Consider the following 23278-nt stretch of genomic DNA (forward strand, 5'->3'; position numbering starts at 1 on the left):
CAACAAAAAGGTTTAGCAGCTAGTGATAGTGTAGTGAGTCCCATCAACACCAAAGAGTGGTCTGACCATGCCGTCTCCCTAATGGTGGAGGAGGCAACCAGAGGCACAAGAGAAGCGGAGACAAAGAAGTGATCTATCCTAGCATAACTATGATGTGCTGAGGAAAAATGCGTGTAGTCTTTCACCACAGGGTTCATTTCCCTCCATATGTCTATTAGAGAATGAGAATACAGAAATTTTGTGAGGCGCGAACCAGCTTTCTGGGGATGTCTAGGTCTATATCCTCCAGTATAATACCTATCCAAATTACTGTCCAGGGCAAGATTAGAATCTCCTGCACAGATCACTTCGCCTTCAAAATTAGGTAGTAAGGTTTTTAGCATAGAAGTGAAAAACGAAACCTGGGCCGAGTTGGGGGCATAATAGGACAAGGGTGTAACTAAGGTGTCGTTTAAATATCCTTTCAATAATAAATATCGTCCCTCGGGGTCTCCTATCTCCAGCAACAAGCGAAATGAGACATTTTTAGCAAGGCAAATGGCAACCCCTCTAGTCTTGTCAGAGGCATTGCTCAGGAAAAACTGAGGATAGTATTTGTTGAGAAAGGCAGGTTGATAAGATATCGGGAAATTAGTTTCCTGAAGGAAGAGAAGGTCCACTCGCTGAGAGTGGTAATATTGAAATGCCATTTTTCTCTTCGCTGGAGAGTTTAGACCAAGAACATTGTGGGAAGCAAATATCAATGGTCTATGTGTAGTCATCATAACCCCAGTTTAAGGTCAAAGCACAAAATAAGGCAGCACAGGTATAGCTCACCACTCCCCAAGATGAGCAGGTTTCCAGATGTTGGACCATAGCAGAATATAGGGTGAACCACCCTTGCGGATCAAAGAATAAACTAAGAAAGAAGGAAGAAAAGACAAAGAGGACCAACAAAACAATACAAAAATATAAATAAAGAACACCAACAGAAAAAAACCAAAACCAAAAAAAAAAAACCTATACAAACAATTATCCCCTTTAGGCTTATCAGAAAAAATTCCCGACCCTTGTACCTCAGCAACCCCCTTAGGAGGGTACCTGCTGGGGTTCATTGCCTATAGCGGGGATATGTGATGGCCTTTCCAAAGACCAACCCAGGAGAGAAAGCAACTCATTAATATATTTAAAAAGAAGACAAAAAAGGATAAGAAAGCAAAAGATAAGGGAAGAGAGAGGGGAGAAGATCAGGAGAGAGAGAGAAAGAAAGAGAGAGAGATATAAAAAAAAAACAAAAAAAAACGCACAAACAAAAAAAGACGCACACAAGAAAAATAGTCATTTTTTCCCCCTTTTTTCTTTTTTCCCCTTCCCAATAAACCCCAACACTATCCCCCTTCTCACTGATACTGCATACTTCCCCTTAATGTGTCTTTCTATGTGTTCTTCAGTGCACTACTCAATTTTTAATCCCCACCCCCATTTCAAGCATCAGTTGTTATTATTAATAGTATTATTATTATTGTTGTCAATTATCACCATCATTATTAAAATCACGCAAGTATTCATCCCAAAACTATATTTCTCACATCCATTGGGACGGTTCCCACATATTTACATTTTCTCTAGTGCACAAAAAGCCTCCCTAGCACACCCTAAACCCTGGATAACTAATATATGCTCAAGCCTTGTGTAAACCTTTATGGACCCTCCGCCCCCCCTTCTATACTCTAATGTGGAGGACCCAAGGTCCCAAGCTTCAACTTCAATAGTGAAATTGAAGGTGTATCACTTAACAATTGTACCAGCTATAATTTAAATGTTTATGTATATGTATTACCCCATAACATAGACCATAGTGCAAATTACTAATCATAAATCCTTTCCCTTTCCGACCCCAGTGTTATATAATCTTAGTGATTGGACCCAACCCCAAACTCCCCCTCCCCCCCCAAAAAAGGGACAACATTACCTACATATATGCATATACAGATATATACATATATATATATATATACACACACGTATACTCTCTCTCATCCCATCTCCCCCCTCCCCCAACCCCCAGTCCACATCTCCCACTAACATCCCCTCTTAGGAGGGACCTTTGTCCATTGATCTTGATACCGTATCTTCGTGAGTGCACCTATTGGTGGATCGGGCCATTGTCCCAACTTTACCATCTCGATATCCAATCTTTTCACAAACGAGTCTAAATCCGCCGGGGTGCAAAACTCGATTTTTTTTTATCGTCCTTTTGTACCAATAAACAAAATGGGAAGCCCCATCTATATTTTATATTTTTTTCCCTTAGGATTTTGGTCAAAGGTCTCAGGGCCCTTCGTTTATCTAATGTACGCTTGGAGAGGTCAGGAAAAATTTCTATATTGGCTCCTTCATAATCCAGTGTCCCGTACTTCTGCGCTTTAAGCATTATTATCTCCTTCAAACTATAGAAGTGTATCCTACACAGCACATCTCTTGGGTAGATAGCATTCGACTTACGGATACCTGGAATCCTATGCAGCCTGTCTATCTCCATATCTTTGAGTTCCAATTTCCCCAACAGTTTGTTCAATATTTCCAGGACCACCATCTTGAGTTTTTCCCCCTCAACAACCTCTGGTATTCCGTTCCTCTGGTAATATTCCTGGATATTGTTCCGCCTACTGCGGTCTTCCAGGTCATCGCTCTGTGAACGTAGTAGCTACATAGTATCCTGTTGCTGTTGTAGAATCATTTGCATTTCTGGTATTATTGCAAAACACTGACCCACTGAGGACTCAATCCCCTCCATTCGACAGTTACTTATCTCCTGTAGTTTGTCTTACTGGCAGCCTTCTCCTCTCCCTCTCTTGTCCCCCACCACCTCCATTGCAGAGTCTTCTGTCTCTCCTATCAGTTTAGTTTCAGTTTCGTTGTTAATTCCTTGTTAGCTGGGGCTATGCAGGGCTGTCAGAGCTGATCCTCCTTCGTCTCTTATCTACTGATTAGCATTCTCCTGGGTTAGACGCCGGAGCTCTCAGCGTGCTCTCAAACGTGCATGTCTACCCACGGCCATCTTGGATTGGATTTACTGTTTTTATACATATTTCATCATATGCTTGGGTCAAATTGCCTAGATTTAAGCACTTCCTTTACAGCATATGATTTCCACATTTGCATGGAATGCTTCTTTAGACATTATGGGTAAGTACGTTACCCTTGTCCTATTCATGCAACCCATGAATACAACAGCTACAGCATGAAAAGCTGTATCTGCATAAGGGATCAGTCAGCAAACTGACATGTATATAGACAGTTGGTTGCTGAAAGTGGCTCTAACACTTATAGACTTAACCTAATTGTATAAATGGATCCAAAGAAACCTTTTATATTCTTTCCTGTGGTCTTTAAACATGTAAATTGGTCCTTTAGTTGTTAGATCCAGGAGAGCAATTAAAATTATTAACACGCTTATACAGATGGCTTGTTAATCTTCATAAAATGATTTCAAATGTAGCAGACATATGTTAGCGATGTTAAGTGGATAAGGGGACTGTTTCACAATCTTCATTTTCTCATCTGTAAGATTAAGAAGTCTTTCATGGTACTTTGTGCTTAATGGAGACGTTTAGCAACAGCTATTCCTTTGTTCTCCTTAAAAACTATTCTCGTATAAGGATTACTTTTACTTACATGTCCTAATAAACAAAACGAAGGGACAAAATCGGTTTTCCAAATGGTTGCACAAATCCATTCACCAATCAGGAACACTGTACAGCACTGTCTTCCTTTTCTAATTAAATCTGGAAAGATACAGTGAAACAGAGGGACAGATCCTCTCATATTTAGTAATGGGAGAACTTCTAAACTGTATTGGACTTTGACCTCAAACCTAATGATGTAACTTTGCACCTTTTACTGTAACTTCCCACTGAAAAAAAATCTCACAACACCTATGGTAATATATTACATGATCATCAGTTTTGCTGCTTAGTTCCAAAATTCCCCCAAGATTGTGGATTGAGTCTAGGGTGAATTCAGGGCCGTCTTTAATATTAAGTGGACCCTGGGCATGATTTTGCTGATGGGCCCCCACAACCCGCTCACCTCCATTACCTGCCCCCCACTTCCTGACCCAGACCCCCCGTATCCATCTACATCACCTTCCCCCAAAACTAACAACAATATATGTCTGTGTGTATAGCAGGGATGCCAACCTGAAGGAAGCAATTTCAGGGAGGTGCCCTCTGCCAGCAGTCAGCAGCCAGCAGCGTTCGATGCCATAAGGACCCAGGCAGCCCGCACGGCATCAGGGGGACCCCTTTGTTCCTCGTCCTTGCTGGGCCCCCCTGTGCCCCGGGCCCCATAGCTGCCTCCTGGGTCGCAATGGCGATAGTTCCACCACTGATTGGTACATTTGTTCTATACTACTTGATAAATCATGCAATACGATTTTTATTTAAATCTAATTGTATGACAGGCATCGGGGGAGGAGATCACAGCAGGAGACACACACACACAGTCACTTCACAGGCTGGCTGCTACTGAGAACGGATGTCCGTTCTGTCTCCCCACCTGCTCAAACGCACAGCCCATTTTCTGTTTGCCGCTGGGTGTGAAAGGGACAGCTGCTGTGGGCCCCTGTACGTTATGGGGCCCTGGGCAAGTGCCCCTTATGCCCTGCGGTAAAGACGGCCCTGGGTGAGTTAAATCAGTTACTGCCAAAATCAACAGAACTGCAACAATCATTTGTCTAAATGTACCCGAGTAGTTTTCTACACATGCTAATCGTGTTACTTTACATAGCAGACCTAGTGAGTATATTCCCAAATATCTTTGTAAAAGTACTCATTCCTGTTCAGAATTTGAGGTGCCTGAAACAGCAGTAAAGATTGCTTATTTCTTATTCTTCTGTGTTATCAGCCATTTTAAGCATATCTCAGTCAAGTCAATGCCATTTAGATGAGCATACATATTTTACCATAAGTGGTGCTTTTTACAACTAAAACATTGGTCTTCACCTGCCAACTAAAGATGCATATATAGTACTGAAGTTTTTCTGCTTCATTTGTTATATTAACAATGTAAAATAACTACATTTCCTTTCTCCTAGGATGAATCGTTTGGTTTATGCAGTGGGACCAATGTTCCTTCTCTTTGGGCTCTTAATACCTAATATTGAAGGGAATAAAAAGGTTCGTGGATCCCAAGGAGCCATTCCTCCACCAGACAAAGGGCAGGCAAATGACTCTGAACAGAGTCAGACACATCCAGGTAGTCGAAATGGAGGCAAAGGAAAAGGACAAACTCTATTGGCTGAAGAGGTGCTAGAATCCAGTCAGGAAGCTCTGCATGTTACTGAGAGAAAGTATCTGAAGAGGGACTGGTGCAAGACACAGCCACTCAAGCAAACTATTCATGAGGAGGGATGTAACAAACGTACTATCCTCAACCGATTCTGCTATGGGCAATGTAATTCTTTTTACATCCCGAGGCACATTCGCCGGGAGGAGGGATCCTTTCAATCCTGCTCTTTCTGTAAGCCTAAAAAATTCACCAATATGGTGGTCACACTCAACTGCCCGGAATTACAACCGCCCATAAAGAAAAAAAGAATTACACGTGTCAAGCAGTGTCGCTGTATCTCCATAGATCTGGACTAGATATGACCTGGTTTCTCCAACACTTGGGACAACACTGACTGTAAAAATGCTGTGGCCTGTATTTGTGGAGAATGTGTCGTTTTTATCAAACTATGGACATCTGTTTAAACAGCTGGTCTCAGTGCTACTTAAACCTGTTACTCTGCTATGGGAAATATCCTCCTTGCTACAGACTGAGAACTAAATACCCTTGTAATGCACAAAGTGCACCCTTATTTGGAGTATACAAGCCCCTTAGTGCAAATTGCCATGTATACATTGTGTATATATTATTTATTCACACTTACATGTTTGTGACGCACCTAAGAGGGCCAAAGGGACTGAACTGGTTTAATCTGTCAAAGATAGTTTCTGAATGAAGTACTGTATGGATAAACCAGTGACATTTTTTCAAATAAAACCATATATTGAGGCATAATTACATTACATCTAATAAAATTTGATGGTATTGCTTCATCTTTAAGCTAAAATATATCTTTATGACAATGCACGGAAACAGACATGGATGTATAATTAGATACTTTATAACTTCATAACATTACTGTACTCAAGAAGTGGCTTTTTGAAAAAAAAAACCAAAAAAAAAAAAGAATATGGCGGAATCAACTGACTTTAAATGTTTATTACCAATGTATTCTTGTACAAACATTTCAAATGTCCCAATTTTATGATCATGAAACATTTAACAAGAAATTTGCTACTGTTTTATTTGGATTTGGCTTTTAACCAAAGGTGAAATCTGGTATCATGGCTGACCCATGCTGTTATGATGAGTGGCGCTATATTGTCATTTCTGCTAAGGCAGTGGCCTAAAAGTTAAATAAAATACTTCTTATTTGATTACCCATTCACTTTTAACATCAATAGTTTTAGAACATTGGAAACAAATATTGGCTGTGTTTTGCTAAATGGATTTAATTATAATTTCATTGAACGTTTACCAAGGTAATTTGGACTGCAACGTAAAAACAGATGCAGTTGTTTAGGGCTAGTACACCAGATGAATGGGCTACCTTAATGTAACGCACATTAAAATTCATGTAATGTGCGTGCATTAAATGTACTGCAACTGGACTCTTAAACTCTGAAAAATGCATTAACAGGAGCCAAAGGCATGCAAGTCCCCAAGATCCCCGACATCTTTGTGCTGAAAGAAACAGATTTATTTTATTCTATTTTAGAGATGAGCTTAAAGATTTGATGGGTGGAGTAGGGAATCCCTGGCCTGTAGAATTGTAGACTTTGTTATAGGTGCTCAGAAAGCCCACCTCTGATTGTGTTTTAACGTTTGTCTTAGATGGGCCAGAGTGGCTACCAAGTAGCTGAGATCAGGTAAAATGAGTGCAAACTAAGTGGCTGCAAATACAGTGACACTAGCAATGTCTGATAATGATTTTTGCCTGGTTTGTAGACTGTTGCTCCTGATTGGTAGACGCAGATTGCTGCCTTTTCTTATCAGCTTGACCAAGCAACATGCCCAAGATGTCTGTACAGGCAACCAAAGCTCTAGTACCTGTTTAGTATTCTGAGTGATGTATGAAGAGTTCCTTTGCCTGAGCATTACACAGCAAAACATTTATACTACAATCTATAAAGTTAATCTGTTTTATGTGCTGTAATCCCAAAGCATTAGACTATGGTACTTGTAAGATTACATACCACTGTGTGTACCATAACCGTTGACTGTTAAAAGATCTACCAGTGTAGGCCAGATTTAGGCATCTCCTAAAGAAGATGAAGTTGTTTTATTGGCCTCTTCTCAAGCTCCCCACTCGGCCTGGCCAGATGTGTTCCCTTTGATCTGAACAACACGTCAGGGCTCAGACAATAAGATTGGTTTACAATTTATTGTGCCTTTGATTCTGGCACACTGATGAGTTTTAAATTTGTTACCCAGCGCGCTGGCCGCACGAGGAGGGACCACAGAGGGAAAAAATGCCTGAAGGCAACAGGCAAAGGTGTCTCCGATTTCATACTCTAACTCAAAGGACAAATCAAAAGCGAGACTGAGTAGGATTTCACATGACCGCTGCCTTTCAAACTGCAAATGTATTCAATGCTGGACATACAAAGGCAGGTGGACTATATCTATATATCTACCATGGAACTTACAGAATATAATTGCATGCCTCTAAACAATACAGCTCAAGAACATGGAACACATGATTTGGTACATGGAAGACACGATCACTTAAAAATTGCTTTTAAACCAAAATGTTTTGTATTTAATTGTGGCTAGAATATGAAAAGATTAAAACATCTGTCAAGCCTATATTGTTGTCTGGGTGGGAGATTCACCCTATTGGTCCTTCTCCATAGTCCCTGTGAGTGTTGTAAAGTAGCCACCACTCCAATCTCATGTTAAGTTTTACGGATGTACCGGACCAGACACCGAGTATTTGCTCCTATACCTTCCGATACTGGACCTTCCAGTCAGAGGAAGATTTCCTCTGACCGGCAGTGCTGCAGGGGAGTGCTGTAGCCAATCAGCATGGATCCGGCTTCCCAGCCAATCAGGATAGATTACTCGCCGCCCGGCTTCCTGATTGGCCGAGAAGCCGGCTTGATGCGGGTTTCCCGGCCAATCACAATCGAGCCGGCGCCGCCTGGCTTCTTGATCGCTCGGGAGGCCAGCTCCATGCTAGCGGAAGCACCGGTATTGACACTTAGTATCGGCGAGTACCGAAAGCAAAATATTGGTACTAGTACTTGGTATCTAAAAACTGGTATCGGTGCATCCCTTTTTAGTTTTATAATTTGTATTGACATTGTAGTCCATCACAGAAGTGAGCTTCGAGCGGTGGCTTCTTTACAACAAACACAGGGACCATGGGAAACAAAAGTAGCCACCCTCCAGAAGGAAGGACAAGGTCAGCATGAATTCAGAGATGATTTGAGGATCTACAGCTGAGTGATACACAAATAAGATACCATTCGTGTTAATAGTTAAGGTACTTGAATGCATTTTTAAGATTTAATTCCTTAGTTTAGTGTCACTTTAAGGAAAATCTGGAACGTGATGCATTCAGGAGAGAAGGATATAGGGTCCCTTTAATGACTTTGCCTTCTGAAAATGCTAGTGCCCTGGCTATTATGCTCATCTAATAGCTTTCTTGATTTATATGCTTGTTCCAGGTCAATGACTCCAGATTTAGAAGCCAACGACAGACAATTAACATTTTCAGAAGGGAAGCAATTGCAACCTCTGTCTCTGACTTCCTTTAAAAAACGTATTAAACTCCAGGCCAGAAATGCAGTATTTTGCAGCTTACAGGTCCTTAGATGTGGTGACTGCATTACTTTTTTTTTAGGCCAAGAACAATTTTAGGCAAGCACAGAAAATACACATTAATCTTGCCAAAAATGCAATGTCCTTGTCGCTTCCCGTGAGCTGAACTAAAATCCCAAACAATGTTATCTTCCTTCCAAACTCTCTTCTGTAAACTACAAATGTCCCCAACCTTCTTGTAATGGAGATTGAGTGTTAGACATGTTTGGGTAACAACTATGGCTCCCTTCCTATATACAATATAGCCACCCAGGGACAGGAAGCATGTAATTCACAGGATTACCAGGTGAAAATAAACGAAACCTGAAAGAAAAATAATGCAGTCACCTCCTTTAAGGACTTGTAAGTTGCAATATATTAAAGGTTTGTTTTATTGAGGTTAAATAAACTTTGATATGTAAAACTTTTCAAAATGATATAATTAGAAAGCATCCAGTTAACACAGTTATTATTACAGGTATTTATATAGCGTAGACAATTTACGCAGCGCTTTACATAGTTGCACATTCACATCAGTCCCTACCCTGAAGGAGCTTACAATCTAAGGTCCCCATCTCACATGCATAGAGGGCCAACTTAGAGAGGAGCCAATAATCTACCAGCATGTCTTTGGAGTGTGGGAGGAAACCGGAGTACCCGGAGAAAACACACGCAAGCACAGGGAGAACATGCAAACTCCTTGCAGATAGTGACCTGGCCGCGATTCGAACCAGGGACCCCCAGTGATTCAAGGCAGAGGCACTAACCACTATGCCACTGTGTTGCACTTTTCTTTTAAGTGGTACATTTTTAAAGTAGCCCAGTAGTTGAGTTGTTTCAAATATGGTCTTTTATTCAAGAAACCACCGACTTCTTTTCATCATACTGAATGACAACAAAGCTTACACATAGCAAACTAAAAGGTTTGCAAAGCAACATGGTACACAGATTTTTTTTTTCTAGTTCAAACCTCCTTTGCTTGGACAGCCTGAATAACTTATCTACTGCAAAACAGTTTTATAATAAAAATGTTCATGTATATTCAGGTAAATTCAAGCATACTTTCTACTCAATGCTGTGTTTTGTCAGTAGTCCTCCTTTAGGGACTGTTCACAGCAAAATCGGCAGGAAATTGCAAGTCAGCGGAAGGTTCGTTAACTCCTGTTACATTGTTCTTTTTTTCCCCCAATTTTTTTTTTTTTTTGCCAATCTTTAACATGTCCTGAGGGGACAAACATGTACTTTTACTTCCATTCCATTGCGATTGCAACTGTTTTTGTTCCGCTAAGTTGTGCTGAAAAAAAGTAGAGCATGCTCTACTTTTTTTTCATCGCACTGCAATGGAACAGATCACACCAGTCTGATCTGGTCCCATTCACACCCATTCCTTTATTGGTGCCCTTGCGTTAGCATCCATTGAAAAACACATCGCAACGCAATGGATCTGGTGTGAATGGGGCCTCAATAACAGAATCAAACATTTTAGCAAAGCCAAGGCAAGATTTTGCACATCGTAGTGTTTTTAACCCTGCTGACCCCAGGATGTCAGTGCTTGGCAGTTAAAACATCTTACAGCTCTGCCAACTGAGGGATTTTGCAATATTTGAACTGTCAGAGGCCTGATCGCTACATAACTCTCTTCCCAAGCCTTAGAAGTCTTCCTACTTCTGTGATGAAGCAGTATATTAAGGGGAGGAAATTTAGAACCTCATAAAAACAAACAGCATGAAGCTGCAGACACATGAGAACAGGTTTTTATTAAAAGTGACGCTTGGCATATTTACATCTGTGTGCCATAAATACTGTGCTTTTTTACAAGTTAAAAATATAAGTGTTGTGTTAACCAAACATTTGAAAAGAACAGCTAAGGCCCACTCTTCACATGTGACATCATTAGTTTACATGTTGCATCATTTACTCTCATCACAGGTACAAAATAGCCAATTAAAATATATTTTAACCCTAAACATAAAAATCTATATTTTGCAGCCAATGTGCGCTCTTACCTTGGTGGATAAATGTTTTTTTCTCTTTAGCCTCCTGCTATCCATTACAATTTACCTTATCTTCCATACAATCCAGATGTGCAGTTTCCTTCCTGTTCCAGTGTGACAAAGCACAACATTCTTCTGCTACATCTGTGGCCTCTAGTGACAGCGAGGGAAGTCTCACAGGGGTTTTAGAGGCTTGGGATACATCACGTCAAGCGAGGAAGAGTGTAATGAGGCCACACCGAGGAGGACAAGGCTTGAATCACTGCAGAATACTCTGATGGCAACAGCGCATCCACCTGTATCCCCTCCTCCTCACTGGTCTCATCATTCAACTCCTTGGAACCAGCAGTTTTTTATTTGTTTACTTCACTTTTACCTCTGGTCCAGACTCTGCTGGAGGGGAGCACAGGGAGTGAGAGGGCAAAGAATGACATGAGTCCAGTTCTCAGAAGCTGAGATCTGGGGACAGGTTGGCTGTGAAGTGCTTACACAGAGTGACAATATGGGTCACTAGGAGAAGTAGACCCGAAAGCTGCTGACCAGGACACTTGACTCGAAGCATGGTCTGGACAAAGTGATCAGTAGCCAAGGAGAGAGATAGGCAGAGACAGAGTGGTGGTCAGGAGGCAGGCCGAGGTCACACTAGAAAGTCCACATAGAAGAGCAGCAATGAGGAACTAGCCAGTATCACACCAGGAACAAGCAGAGACAATTCATGGCCAGGAACTAGCTAAGGTTGCACCAGGAATGAGCAAACACAAACCATGGTCAAGAACTAGCTGAGGTCAATAGCATTGATGCAGCGCAGATACCAGTTCAAGGGCAGGCCAGGTCAGCAATGGGAAAGCAGATCAGAAACTGGTCCAGGCTTCAAGTAGCAGAGTAACAGCTCAAGACCATCCAACAACTTCCTAGCTCAGCAGTGTAACTTATATAGGCCGTGTGGTGCCAAGTCTGGAAATTGGCATGAACATCCATGCACCTACACGCGCATGCTTTCGTACAACCTGCCATATGGATTAGTGTGCTTGTGAAAATGAGCAAGCTTGCGCAAAATTGCATGCACATGCAGCCTGCTGGAAATGACTTTTGTTCTGGTGCACATGGTCTCTTGATGCCATCCTGACACCAGGACTAGGCCCAGGTACTCCAGGTGCTTAGACACATCCAGTAGAGATTTCTAGAAGTTGATGATCCATCCTAAGCTTTGTCGAGTCTGCACTGTTGATAAGCCTGTTTAGAGGTAGGCTGCTGGGCGTCGACAGATAAGGCCAGGCTAAACCGAAGCAAAATTCAAGACACATTGATGTGGCATGAAGATGGCAATGTGCAAATAACCATCCTCTATGTCCACAGAGGCTAGGGACTCCCCTTAACGAAATGAAGCAATTAAGAGACCTGGCTGATTCCATGCAAAATTTCTGGTCCCAAAGGAAATTGTTGAACATTTTTATATCCAAGATAGTGCAAATCCATTTGCCTTGGGAAACCTAACCAGGTTTGAGTAGGACCCGTAAAACTTTTTCTAGGCTGGTACAGGTACAATGACCCCAGGGAGAGTAACTGATGTAGAGTAGTATACAGAACTTTTAACCTTTGGGAAGAGAAGGGCAAATTTGAAGGCATGAGGCAGAGTGCAAAACTATTTAGTAGCCCCTGAAGATGACTTGTACATCTGGGGTGTCCTAGGTCCAGGTGGCTGCAAAGGCTGACTGGCAGCCTCATTATTGGGAGGTCGGCTTTAAGCCTTATTTGTTAGGCTTTACAGTAAAATTGGGCATCTGGTTTAGACTTGGAGACCTGATTGGAACAGGAAACGGCAGAATGCACAACAGGAACTGCCCATTTTTTAAAGGAAAACCTTTATAGGGTATTGGCGGGCAAAATGCTAGATTACGGTCCTAGACCTTTGTCTTACCCTGCAGCTGACTCAAAGATGCTGCATAAAGGCACCAAGGTGAGCACTAAAAACAGGATCAAGTGCCCTAGGCAATGTTGCAGGCTGGCCTGTGAAATTTAAAAAGGTAGAAAACCTTATTTTCTCCCTAGAGAGAGAAGTTCACCTATGGACACTAGCAAAAAACTGAGGCTTAAGTGGGAGGAGGTATATGGGCTAATCCAAAAACTCTGTTTGACAGTAGACAATCACCAGAAGGTAGCTGCATACAACCCATGGTAATGACTAAAGCCCTATGTCCTGTACTGTACGGTTTCTGTTTATATTCAGAGTAGTTGAAAGATGTTATTTTTTTTGCTGGCTAGTTAACAAAAAGTGTGCTGGGGACAACCTTAGTAATGTTTATTATATTGTTCTGCCCATGTGCACCTTTCCCATTTTGTTAGTTTTGAACAGATCAAAGGGGCTGCCATTGGTGTTGCTGATCTATGTAAAGGTTGACAGTTTCCCCATATAGTATCCCTCCATGGCTGTTCAGGCTACATTGCGTGAACTCAGTCTACCATATGCAGGCATGTCCACTGATCAGGGCACACACTTAGTTAATTAGAGAGTGGAAGTGGAATGTAGGGAGGATCGAGATGCAAGCAGGTAGCTCCTTGTGATACTTATCTCATGGCATAACAATCGTGATTGAGCAAGGTTTTCACAAATGTCCAAATTATCTATTTCCCCAAACACGGTAGGGATGCATAGAGGGTTTCTAGTTTTGCCAAAGGAAAACCAGCAAGATAGGGCAACTGCTATCTAAAGTGTATCTAAACCCTAACTGGATGCTATTTAGGTTGTTAAAGCACTTGTGCATCATAAACAAAAAGGCAGTTTTTCACTTTTTCAAAACTGTTTTGCATCTCAGAACTGCTGATCTTCTCCAGCCACTTTCAGTCAATTTCCTGGCTACATGCACTTGCTCAAACATGAGCTGTACCCTCATTGCTGTAAACCAGCTTCCTTATATTATTATAATACAGGATTTATATAGCACCAACAGTTTGCACAGCGCTTTCCAATATAAGGAAGACATTACAATCACAATACAATTCAAGACAAGATGGTGAGGGCCCTGTCCGTGAGGGCTTACAATCTAACAGGGAGGAGCAAGTGATACATGAGGAGGTAGCTGTGTGGGGATGAATTCTTTGAGAAAGTGATAGTTCAGTGGCTAGGTTGAGGTGGGATAGGCTTCCCTGAAGAGATGAGTCTTAAAGTGACATTAAACCCTCAGATTTTTTAACATAAAACAATACTGTAATGTGTGCCTTACTGTAATCCATGGTTGTTTCCCTTCTCTTTGCTGCTCTTCCTTTTAAATCTGTATCTGTTCTCATGCTGGGCAGAACTTCTGTTTTGCAGCAGACTGCCTTGTCTCTGGAATGGATACATGGTGTCTGTGTGTAGGTTTGCAACCTGAGCCAGCACTACAGGAAGAGGCACTCAGCTGCAAAGGGAAGTTCTCCCCAAGCATGAGAAGACATGAGGATTTAAAAGGAAGAGCAGCAAAGAGAAGGGAAACTACTATGGATTACAGTAAGGCGCACATTATAGTATTGGTTTATGTTAAAAACAATCTGAGGGTTTAATGTCACTTTAAGGGATCGCCTAAAGGTAGTCAGTGTGTGAGATAGACGGACAGGTTGGAGTAGAAAGTTCCAATGGATGGGAGAGAATCTAGTGAAGTCCTGGAGGCGAGCATGGGAGGAGTTGATGAGGGAGCTGGAAAGCAGGAGGTCTTTTGAAGAGCGGGGGGGACGGTTAGGAGAAGCCATGTGATGTTATTAACTGACCAAGGGAGGAGGTGTAGATAGAGAAGGGGTCCAAGGACAGAGCCTTAGGGGACCCCTACAGAGAAAGGAAGAGGAGGGGAGGAGTTAGATTTCTAGGTGACACTAAAGGAGCGTTTAGATAGGTAGGAGAACCATGAGAGCAGAGTCTTGTAGGCCAAGCGAGTGGAGTTTTTTGAGGAGGAGCAGGTGGTCCAGTGTCAAAAGCAGCAGAAAGGTCTAATAGGAAGAGTAAGGAGTAGTGGCCATTGTTTTAACTGTTAGTAAGTCATTAGTGAGTTTTAGGAGGGCGGTTTCAGTAGCGTGTAGGGGGCGAAAGCCTGACTGTAAGGGATCGAGAAGGTTGTTATCAGCGAGGTCGCGGCTCAGGCAGTTGTAGATAAGGCGTTCTATGAGTATGGAGGTGAATGGGAGTAAGGAGATTGGTCTGAGATTGTTGAGGTCGGTAGGGTCCATTGGTGGTTTTTTGGGTATTGGGGTGACCAGGGCATGCGGTGAGGTGGGTGTCAGAGAGAAGCTGTGTAGCCTCCTCTGTGGTGACAGGGTCAAAAGGAGAGTAACAAGTGTGTTGGTGGGTTTGGAACATGAATTGGGGAAGGTGACTGCACAGTGGCGATCTGATCCCGGATTGTATCCATTTTATTTTTTTATAGGAAGCATTCATTCGTATACATATTCAGCAGCGGAATATACAATATTTGTCGGCACAGCCACAGAGAAGTGTGTGCAACAAGATGACAGCATGGAAATAAAATTAGGATATAAATTGCCACCCACAGCAGGAAGAGCCCAAACAAGAACCTTCATGACAGAATGGCCACAAGATAAGAAGAAATAAAGCTGCAGATTTAAGAATTGATAACTTAAAATTACATAAACAAACGTTTACATAACTATTCTGTTTATTTGTCTTGACTAGTTCTGTTTTGAGTAATTTGCTAGTAGGAGGCAGAAACATTTTAGAAAACATTTTTATTGGCTATGTATTGTTTTTACTGATATAGGTTGTAATGTCACAGGTACAGGGGCCTGTGTAACCTTATTCGAAGTTTCAGAAATTTAAATCTGCCAATACAATAGAATATTTTGCCTGAATATGTTTTGGCAAACCACATGTATAAACACATATGCAGTAGTGTAAGACGTACATTGCTTTTAAGTTAACAGCATGCAGTAAACATGCTATGGTCTAGAATAGAGCAGACAATGCATCTTTCTCCTCAGTCACCAGTGGGACCAATGACTGTCACTGAATGATGATGTAATGGCATCTTGGATCAGTGTACACAAGATAAAATTACCTTCTTAAAAAAAACATCCAACTCCCAGCACAACTTAGTGACAGCTGATATGCAGCATCAGAGGTAAATTATGTGGACCCCTGACAATGCATGCCAAGGGTCAAACACAAGGAATGGGACAGGTCATGCAGGGCCCATAATTTATTAAACAGCCCTCTCTAGGGGGAATCATGCCTGCCATCTTCCCATCTACATATGTACTGGTAAAAAAAAAAAACTGCTTTGAGGAAAAACACCTGTCTCAGAAGCCTCTGACATTCCATGGCACCTTTGTTTTATACTAGTCCTAGGTAATTGAATTCAATTATACTTTGCTTTACAGTGAATTCATTCATGACTCTGCATACAGCCTTCAAATTATGGCAAAGACTGATTTAATTTAATTCCTCTAAACCCACATTTATTAAATTACAGAGCCCAGTCTGCGGATACTGTTTTTAATTATTTTAACACTGCAGCTACATATGAATTGAATGAAAATGAAACTTAAATTTATAGCCTGGGCTGCTGTAGCAAAGTTTTGCTACTCATCATATTTTAAATATCATGAATAAATGAATAAAGCACTGTGCAAACTGTTGGTGCTATATAAATCCTGTATAATAATAATGATGACGATGATGACTGGTGGAACGGTTGTAGACTAAAGCAGTGTTTTACAAGAGTTACAAGTGCAGTAAAGCTTTTGCAAGATGGATTTAGAAAATATGATTTGCACTCCATAACTGCTTGTTCCTGTGAAACCTCTAGACAAGGCAACAGGTTTTTGACATGTTACACTATGACCAACTGTCCCTTGCTGTACTGTCTTTGTGATTCGCTCAATAAGCATCCAGCAGCTGCACAGTGTTATTTTGTGTATGTGAACTTTGGCTGACAAATCAGAAAATATGCTCCACTCTGAGGTGTAAAAGTTCTTACACAATGCAATACAAAAAACAAAAGTGTAAGCTGTGTAATCAACATTATCAAAAGAAGAATAGGGAATTTGTGTTTTGTCCCTTTGACTTGCTGCATAAAAGAAGTTTTGGTATCTTTAATGGGTATCCTGGATCACGGTTCCACTAGGCTTATAAAAAGCAGTTGCACTAGTGAAACTGATCACAGTTGCACACAACTGTATAAATGGCTCTTCAATTTCTTAGTATCCTTGCTATCTAAAATAAACTATTTGCATGTCTCTACACGGAGCTTGAAATCATATTACAGGCATCCAACTATCAGATGTTTCAGATTTGGTGGCATATTTTCTTTTGCATAGAAAATATGTTGAACCTTTGCTTATTATAGGTCTTATCCTGATATGCCAAGACAGATGTTACCCAATTAGCAGTAAGTTTTAGGATAGGCATAGACAGCTATTTACAGTGTATGTCCAGCAAAAAAACTTTTCTTATGGATAGGATAGAGAGGGAAAGGTACCCGATTAAAACCCCTGTCACATTTTTACTGCTACCCAGGGTTCTGCATCACTTTTTGTCTTGCTGACATTTAACCAAAGAGAAGGAAACTCTCCTACAGCAACAAAGGTTTTTAGTTTGATGTGCACTTTAAGAGGCAATCAGAGTTCCTCCTACATAAGGCTGCAAATACCACAGGAGGAGGACTTGTGGCATGCTTTTTAAAACTACAATTACGCTTAAAAATGGCCACATCCTCACCTCCACTACAGAAATGCGAGGGAATCTAAAAAGGTTTCAAAAAACCTTACAATGTATCTAGTTCACTTAGAAGGGATTCTTGTTCTCTATAAATCTTGGGTTTCACTTTAAAAAGGAAGTTTCCAGGATATACAGTAAATGACAGGCAAAATACAGGTTAAATAGTTTAAAAAAAGGCATTTTATTGAATAGTATTATTAAATAGCAAAATACTCCACATGGAGAACTTCATTCTGAGAATATTAATGATAACAAATATTGTATATTCTAGAGATTGGCAGCTGCATAGACCTGCAGAACACAAATAACGATGCGCAAAGCTAAGACTGATTTACTTCAACTGCTTTTGTCTGTATTGTGCCATGAAATACAATACACACAAGCGTTTCACACAAGCGTTTCAGACTAAAATAAACAGAAAAAAAACCCAGCACATATAGTACTTTCACCTACCGCATACTTATATTTTCAAATGTAAGCTTCAATATTATTAAACAGGCGTTTGAGAGTATACTCTTCCTAAAAGATGTCAAAAATATGAGGCTGCCAACATGATCATAAGTAATCTTTTGAAGAACAACTAAATCAAAAAAGGATTTTTCTGTTTGCACTGGAGTGAGAAAAGGTTAGATCCTCAAAATCCTTGCTGGGCCCAGGACGCTGACAGGGACCCACTATCCATGGCGCAGCTGTGACAGGCTAAGCTTTGCTTGGGAGCAAAACTATTAACGGTCCAAATGAGCCCTCCATATATTCCCATATATGCAGAGAAAAGTTATGGCAGAGGAAGCATGGCAAAAAAAGTCAAACACAAACAGCCTGTATGGCTGTCCAAAGAGATGTGCGGGGTAGATTGTCAACACCAAGGTCTCCCGCAATGATGACCTGGCTGAGGACTAAACCCCTTCTCACTCTGGTCAAAACATTTGTTTTGGTTGCTCTCTTGCACAGGAGGGTCTTCACTTTATGTCTTTACAGAAAGAAAGAAAAAAGGAGTGCATCACCCTCACATGCTATTTGGATTGGTGCAGAGCACCCTTTTGGGACTCACAAGCTGACATTTAATACTCCAAAAAAGCTCCTTGTGAAAGATGCCATACAGGTCTCTAGTGCAAGCTTTTAGCTGCTCAGTTTAAGTGACACTAAACTCAGAAATGAATTCAAGTATCCTATTAACAAAATGTATCTTATTTGTGCATCACTCGGCTGTAGTTCATCTCTGAATTCATGCTGACACGGTCCTTCCTTCTGGAGGGTGGCTACTTTTGTTCCCCATGGTCTCCGTGTGTGTGTTGTAAAGAAGCCACCACTCCAAGCTCACTCCTGTGATGGACTACAATTTCAATACCAATTAGTAAACTAAACGTGAGATTATAGTCCATCACGGGAGTGAGCTTGGAGCAGTGGCTACTTTACAACACCCACACAGGGACCATGGGGAACAAAAGTAGTCACCCTCCAAAAGAAAGGACAGTGTCCGCACCAATTCAGAGATGATTTCAGGATCTAGATCCAAGTGATACACAAATAAGATACATTTTTGTTAAGAGTTAAGGTACTTGAATGCACTTTTAAGATTTAACTCCTGAACTTAGTGTCACTATCAATATATAATAGATCTTTTTTTATCCTGTATAGGTACATAAATAGATTTATATTTATCTCAAATATACTATACAACAATATACAAGTGCATTTTATAAAAGTAACAGAAATAAAATAATTGCTGCAGATAGGTTTATTAAAAGTCTGGAGCTTTTGTTACAGTTTGTTTAGCACCACATTAAGTGGGAAACCTATCTGCAGGCTTAAAGCTTTGTCTTTCATTAAACATATATACAGAATAATAATTCAGCCCTCTAATAAATAGGCCATATAGCTGTATATTTACATGAAACTCTTCATATGAGATTTCAGCTACATAAGTAATTTGCCGATTCCCAGCATTGTCAAGCAGTTTGTGATTTTTCTCTGTATATCTGGCAGCAATGCTTTTGACTGTAGAAGCCACACTCCACACACACTAATTTCTTTGGCTATGCTGGGTGCGATTAATTGCCACTGACACTTGCCTCTTTCTGTCGTAGTCTCTCTTTCTGTATAGCAAGAGCAAAAAAAACAAAAAACATACCGTCAGTGATGGGAAATACAGTCAAAACAGAAAACAATTATGGAGATCACTGTCTGCCAGTGATCACTACTGGGTGCCAAGTGACATACTGGTTGTTGAGGTGGGGTGAATTTCTACAAATAGTGCATGCACTTTTTTTGTCCATACTGGTACTTTATGCAGCTCATTCAAATGAATGGGCTGCCTTATAGTAAACCGCGCATGAACAAAAATGTAAGGTCCGCCTTCCTGCCAGCCCTCCATTGCTCAAACAAAAACCTTTAAAAATAGATCCTTCTTGGAGGCTCAGGTTATATCGCTGTGCCTTGCTGTTACCTCCTGTGACCAGTGCTATAGGGACCAGTGTAACAGCCTGCTGATTCCACGGTCCGGATGAGAACCTAGACAAAAAAAAGCACCAATAGCCTTGCAGTGCGATGGGAGCCCCACTGTGAGGGTTAAAAACAATTTTGCCCAGAGTTCTGCTGTAAGACTTAAATTATTTGATTCCTGATCGCCTAAAGTAAGACTGAACACGGAGAGTGAAAAAGATGAACCATGAAAACAACCTTTGCCATAAAACAGGTTTTGTGCATTCCCCTGAATAAGTTCTAGAAATATTTCAGATTCTTCTTTTTTCATAAAGGTTTTAAGAGTAGAAAAGGGAATGTATTTATTTCCTGCTTATCACCTGCTTGACAGATGTCACTGTGGCCACCCTGAGGGAGTACAGCAGTTGGGCAAAAGCAACTTTCTCTAATAGGTTACAGACATGTCTTGGTTCCTAGCACCTCAGTGAAAGTGGTCACGAGCCACCTCCTGTTTCTGAGACTGGCTGCTGCACCAGACATAACACAGAGACATCTCTCATTAAGGCTGTGTAATGACATCTTGCTTTCGATGCAGGCTGGATCAGAGTCACTTTCATCGGTCTGAGGGTGAAGATACATTTTCCACAATACTTTGACAGCTTATTACAGCCTGGGAATTTCCACTGCTCTGGGGTAACAATTAAAATGTGCAGCCCAAAGGCAGCAATGATTCACATTGTTTTGCCCTTTTTGGATTCGTTTTCCTCTGAATAAGAAGAGATAAGCAGGGCTTACCACGATAATGAAATAGAATTTCCAGACGATAATTTTAGAAATATTTTCATCAACATGTTCAACTACCAAAAGGGGTGAGGTATGAATATACAATGTAGGAGACCTAGGTCAGACATCACAAAGAAAATAGATTTCCTCCTACATACTCCTCCACTGTTTGTTTGCTACTTCAGTCTCAGTGACTTGTTTCTCCCATGCAAGACTCATGAGTAATAGGAAGGGAATAGCCAAGTTTCCTCTTACCGTTTTCAACTATCCATGTACACAGACTGATGGGGACTTTTCTAACCCTCTCATCTCTATATTAATGACATCAAATGGAATACATTTCCACTACTAGTCTCGTAGAAAGTGAGAAAAAAAAGGGGAAGAAAACCATACCTCTGGATCTTTGTTGCAATTACAATCTGAATGTTTAACTAGACTAGTTATCATGAATTTTCTCTGTGATGTCTAGCTATGGTCTACTGACAAAGAAATGAATATGGACTGCTGCATGTTTGATGTAAGAGTGCTGTATATTTGGCCAGAGCAATATAAACCGGACTGAAATAGTAAAAGTAACCAAGCTGTGTGTGTAAAATCTTGTTGTGAAAATATAGTCAATTGGAAGTTTTTGTGTATTTAAAAATTCCCATATCTTGACAGCTATTTGAAGCGGTTTGTTTCTCATTAGCTGAGTGAAGTGTTTGTCAGGCAATTACGTTTTCAAAGGGTTCCCAGTAGTCATTCACAGTAGCTTTTCAAATAATGAAGGTCTGTGTGCAATGAAAAGCTGGACAATTATATACAGTTTCTAAATCTGACTACTTACTGATAACTGTATGCATAAACAGTGTGAAGCAAGAAACAACATTAAGGGAAACCTGTTTGCCCATCGCAACAAATCAAGTTCCTTTAATTGTTTAATGTGTGACCCTTACACTGTAGGTGGCTGTTATGGCACATTCATTGTTTTCGGTACTACCTTTAAATCAATGGTCTCCAGGCAGGTTTTACCAAGCTGAATACTAAATATTAAACCGTATTATAGATTTAAGCAGTATTCCATATTTGGCTTTTCCACTTTTTTGTATACCAGCTAAAAGGATATTAGAAAAGTCAAAGCTTATTAATCATTAGCATAAAGAAACAATATGTTTTCATAAAATTTACCAGACTTGTTGCAGGGTTAATCTTCTTTGTTTCTATTTTGTTCTCTGCTGTCAGTTTGTTTAAAGACTCCTGAGCCCCACGGAGCCTGAAAAGTAAGAGGTAAATGTTTCAAGACATACTGCAGATGTAATGCACCATGGAGTTATCTGCACCAATAACTCGTTAGCTATCTACACCATAAATATACAGAGACGTTTAGCTTTAACTGCTCCTCCACAGGCAGAATTTGTAGGATTGTGTTCATCGATGCAACTGTGACTTTGCATGATGTATAGTTTACAGAGTCAATCAAAACTACAAGCCATAGCTTGCTTATACAACATCTAATGGAGAAAAGTAGCCATTGAAGACCAAGTGCTCCAGGTATCCATTAAACAACAACTCTGACCTAACTGATGATACAGAACTTGTAAGCTTTTGTATTGCCATCAGTGTCCCCAGTGAGATTTGCCCTGCCTTTCTCTGTTATTTCCCCTCACTTCCTATGCTCATGACACCATCTCACATTATTTAACAGCATGTTAACTGTGTTCCAGTTGGAGTTTTATTGTCACATCCAAGACTTCCAATGACAGGCACAGAAGGGAGAAGTCTACCAAACAAATACAAAGAGAACAATGAAAACTTTACAGTGGTCTAACCTTTAAATTTTCTATAGCAAACTAAACAGAAAAGTTTTGGTTGGAGTTGCACTAAGATCACAGCATACAATTTCTGCTGAAAAGGGGGTTCACAGATGCAGCTTTTGTACTGTGGTCATTTTTAAAAAGGTAGAATTTAGCAACTTGCCCATGAACACCAGTCCATACAATTACAGCTTGCAGCTTGTATAGTTTCGCCTTTTGCCTTCACTTTTGAGACTTACCCTAAATGACAGACAAAATGGCACTGCAATTCATTTTCCGTCTGGTACACCTGTAACTTGTGCACAGACTTGTTGGCCTCTTTGAAATTCTGATATGCTTTCCATTCAAGTTTGTATTGTTTTAACAAAAGGATGACAATAATACAGAAATACACAGAGAGAAAGAGATACATCCAGTATGGGATACATTCCACCATAGTGAGGCCAATTCAAATAGTGTTGATATTACAAATCATCATATGATCAGTTAAATCCGCTACCTCATTGTGACAGTAGTTCAACCTGTGAACATCGTAACCTGCTAACAAAATTAACGAAAGGAGCACAGGGAAGGAAGTAAAGAATTGGTCAGTAAAGGGAGAGAGAGGGAAGTAAGAGAGAGAGAGAGAGGGAAGTAAGAGAGAGCGAGAGAGCGAGAGAGAGAGAGAGAGAGAGAGAGAGAGAGAGAGAGAG

At 40.7% G+C, this 23278-nt stretch overlaps 2 protein-coding genes across 2 annotated transcripts in view; one reads left to right on the plus strand and one right to left on the minus strand.

Moving 5' to 3' along the window:
- Nucleotides 1-6055, plus strand: part of GREM1 (gremlin 1, DAN family BMP antagonist) — a 37357-nt gene extending 31302 nt beyond the window's left edge. Inside the window, exon 2 of the mRNA XM_018554201.1 lies at nucleotides 5078-6055. Within this exon, the coding sequence (XP_018409703.1) occupies nucleotides 5079-5627 (549 nt within the window). The 5' untranslated portion in view covers nucleotide 5078 and the 3' untranslated portion in view covers nucleotides 5628-6055. The remainder of the gene's footprint in view (nucleotides 1-5077) is intronic.
- Nucleotides 6056-19198: 13143 nt separating this feature from the next.
- Nucleotides 19199-23278, minus strand: part of FMN1 (formin 1) — a 154791-nt gene continuing 150711 nt past the window's right edge. Inside the window, exons 16-17 of the mRNA XM_018554194.1 lie at nucleotides 21961-22045; nucleotides 19199-19685 (exon numbers count right to left, since the gene is read on the minus strand). Coding sequence (XP_018409696.1) covers nucleotides 19641-19685; nucleotides 21961-22045 — 130 coding nt within the window. The 3' untranslated portion in view covers nucleotides 19199-19640. The remainder of the gene's footprint in view (nucleotides 19686-21960; nucleotides 22046-23278) is intronic.

The sequence above is a fragment of the Nanorana parkeri genome, unplaced genomic scaffold, assembly GCF_000935625.1.
Source record: "Nanorana parkeri isolate BGI_ZX_2015 unplaced genomic scaffold, ASM93562v1 scaffold146, whole genome shotgun sequence".
In the NCBI taxonomy this organism is placed as follows: domain Eukaryota; kingdom Metazoa; phylum Chordata; class Amphibia; order Anura; family Dicroglossidae; genus Nanorana; species Nanorana parkeri.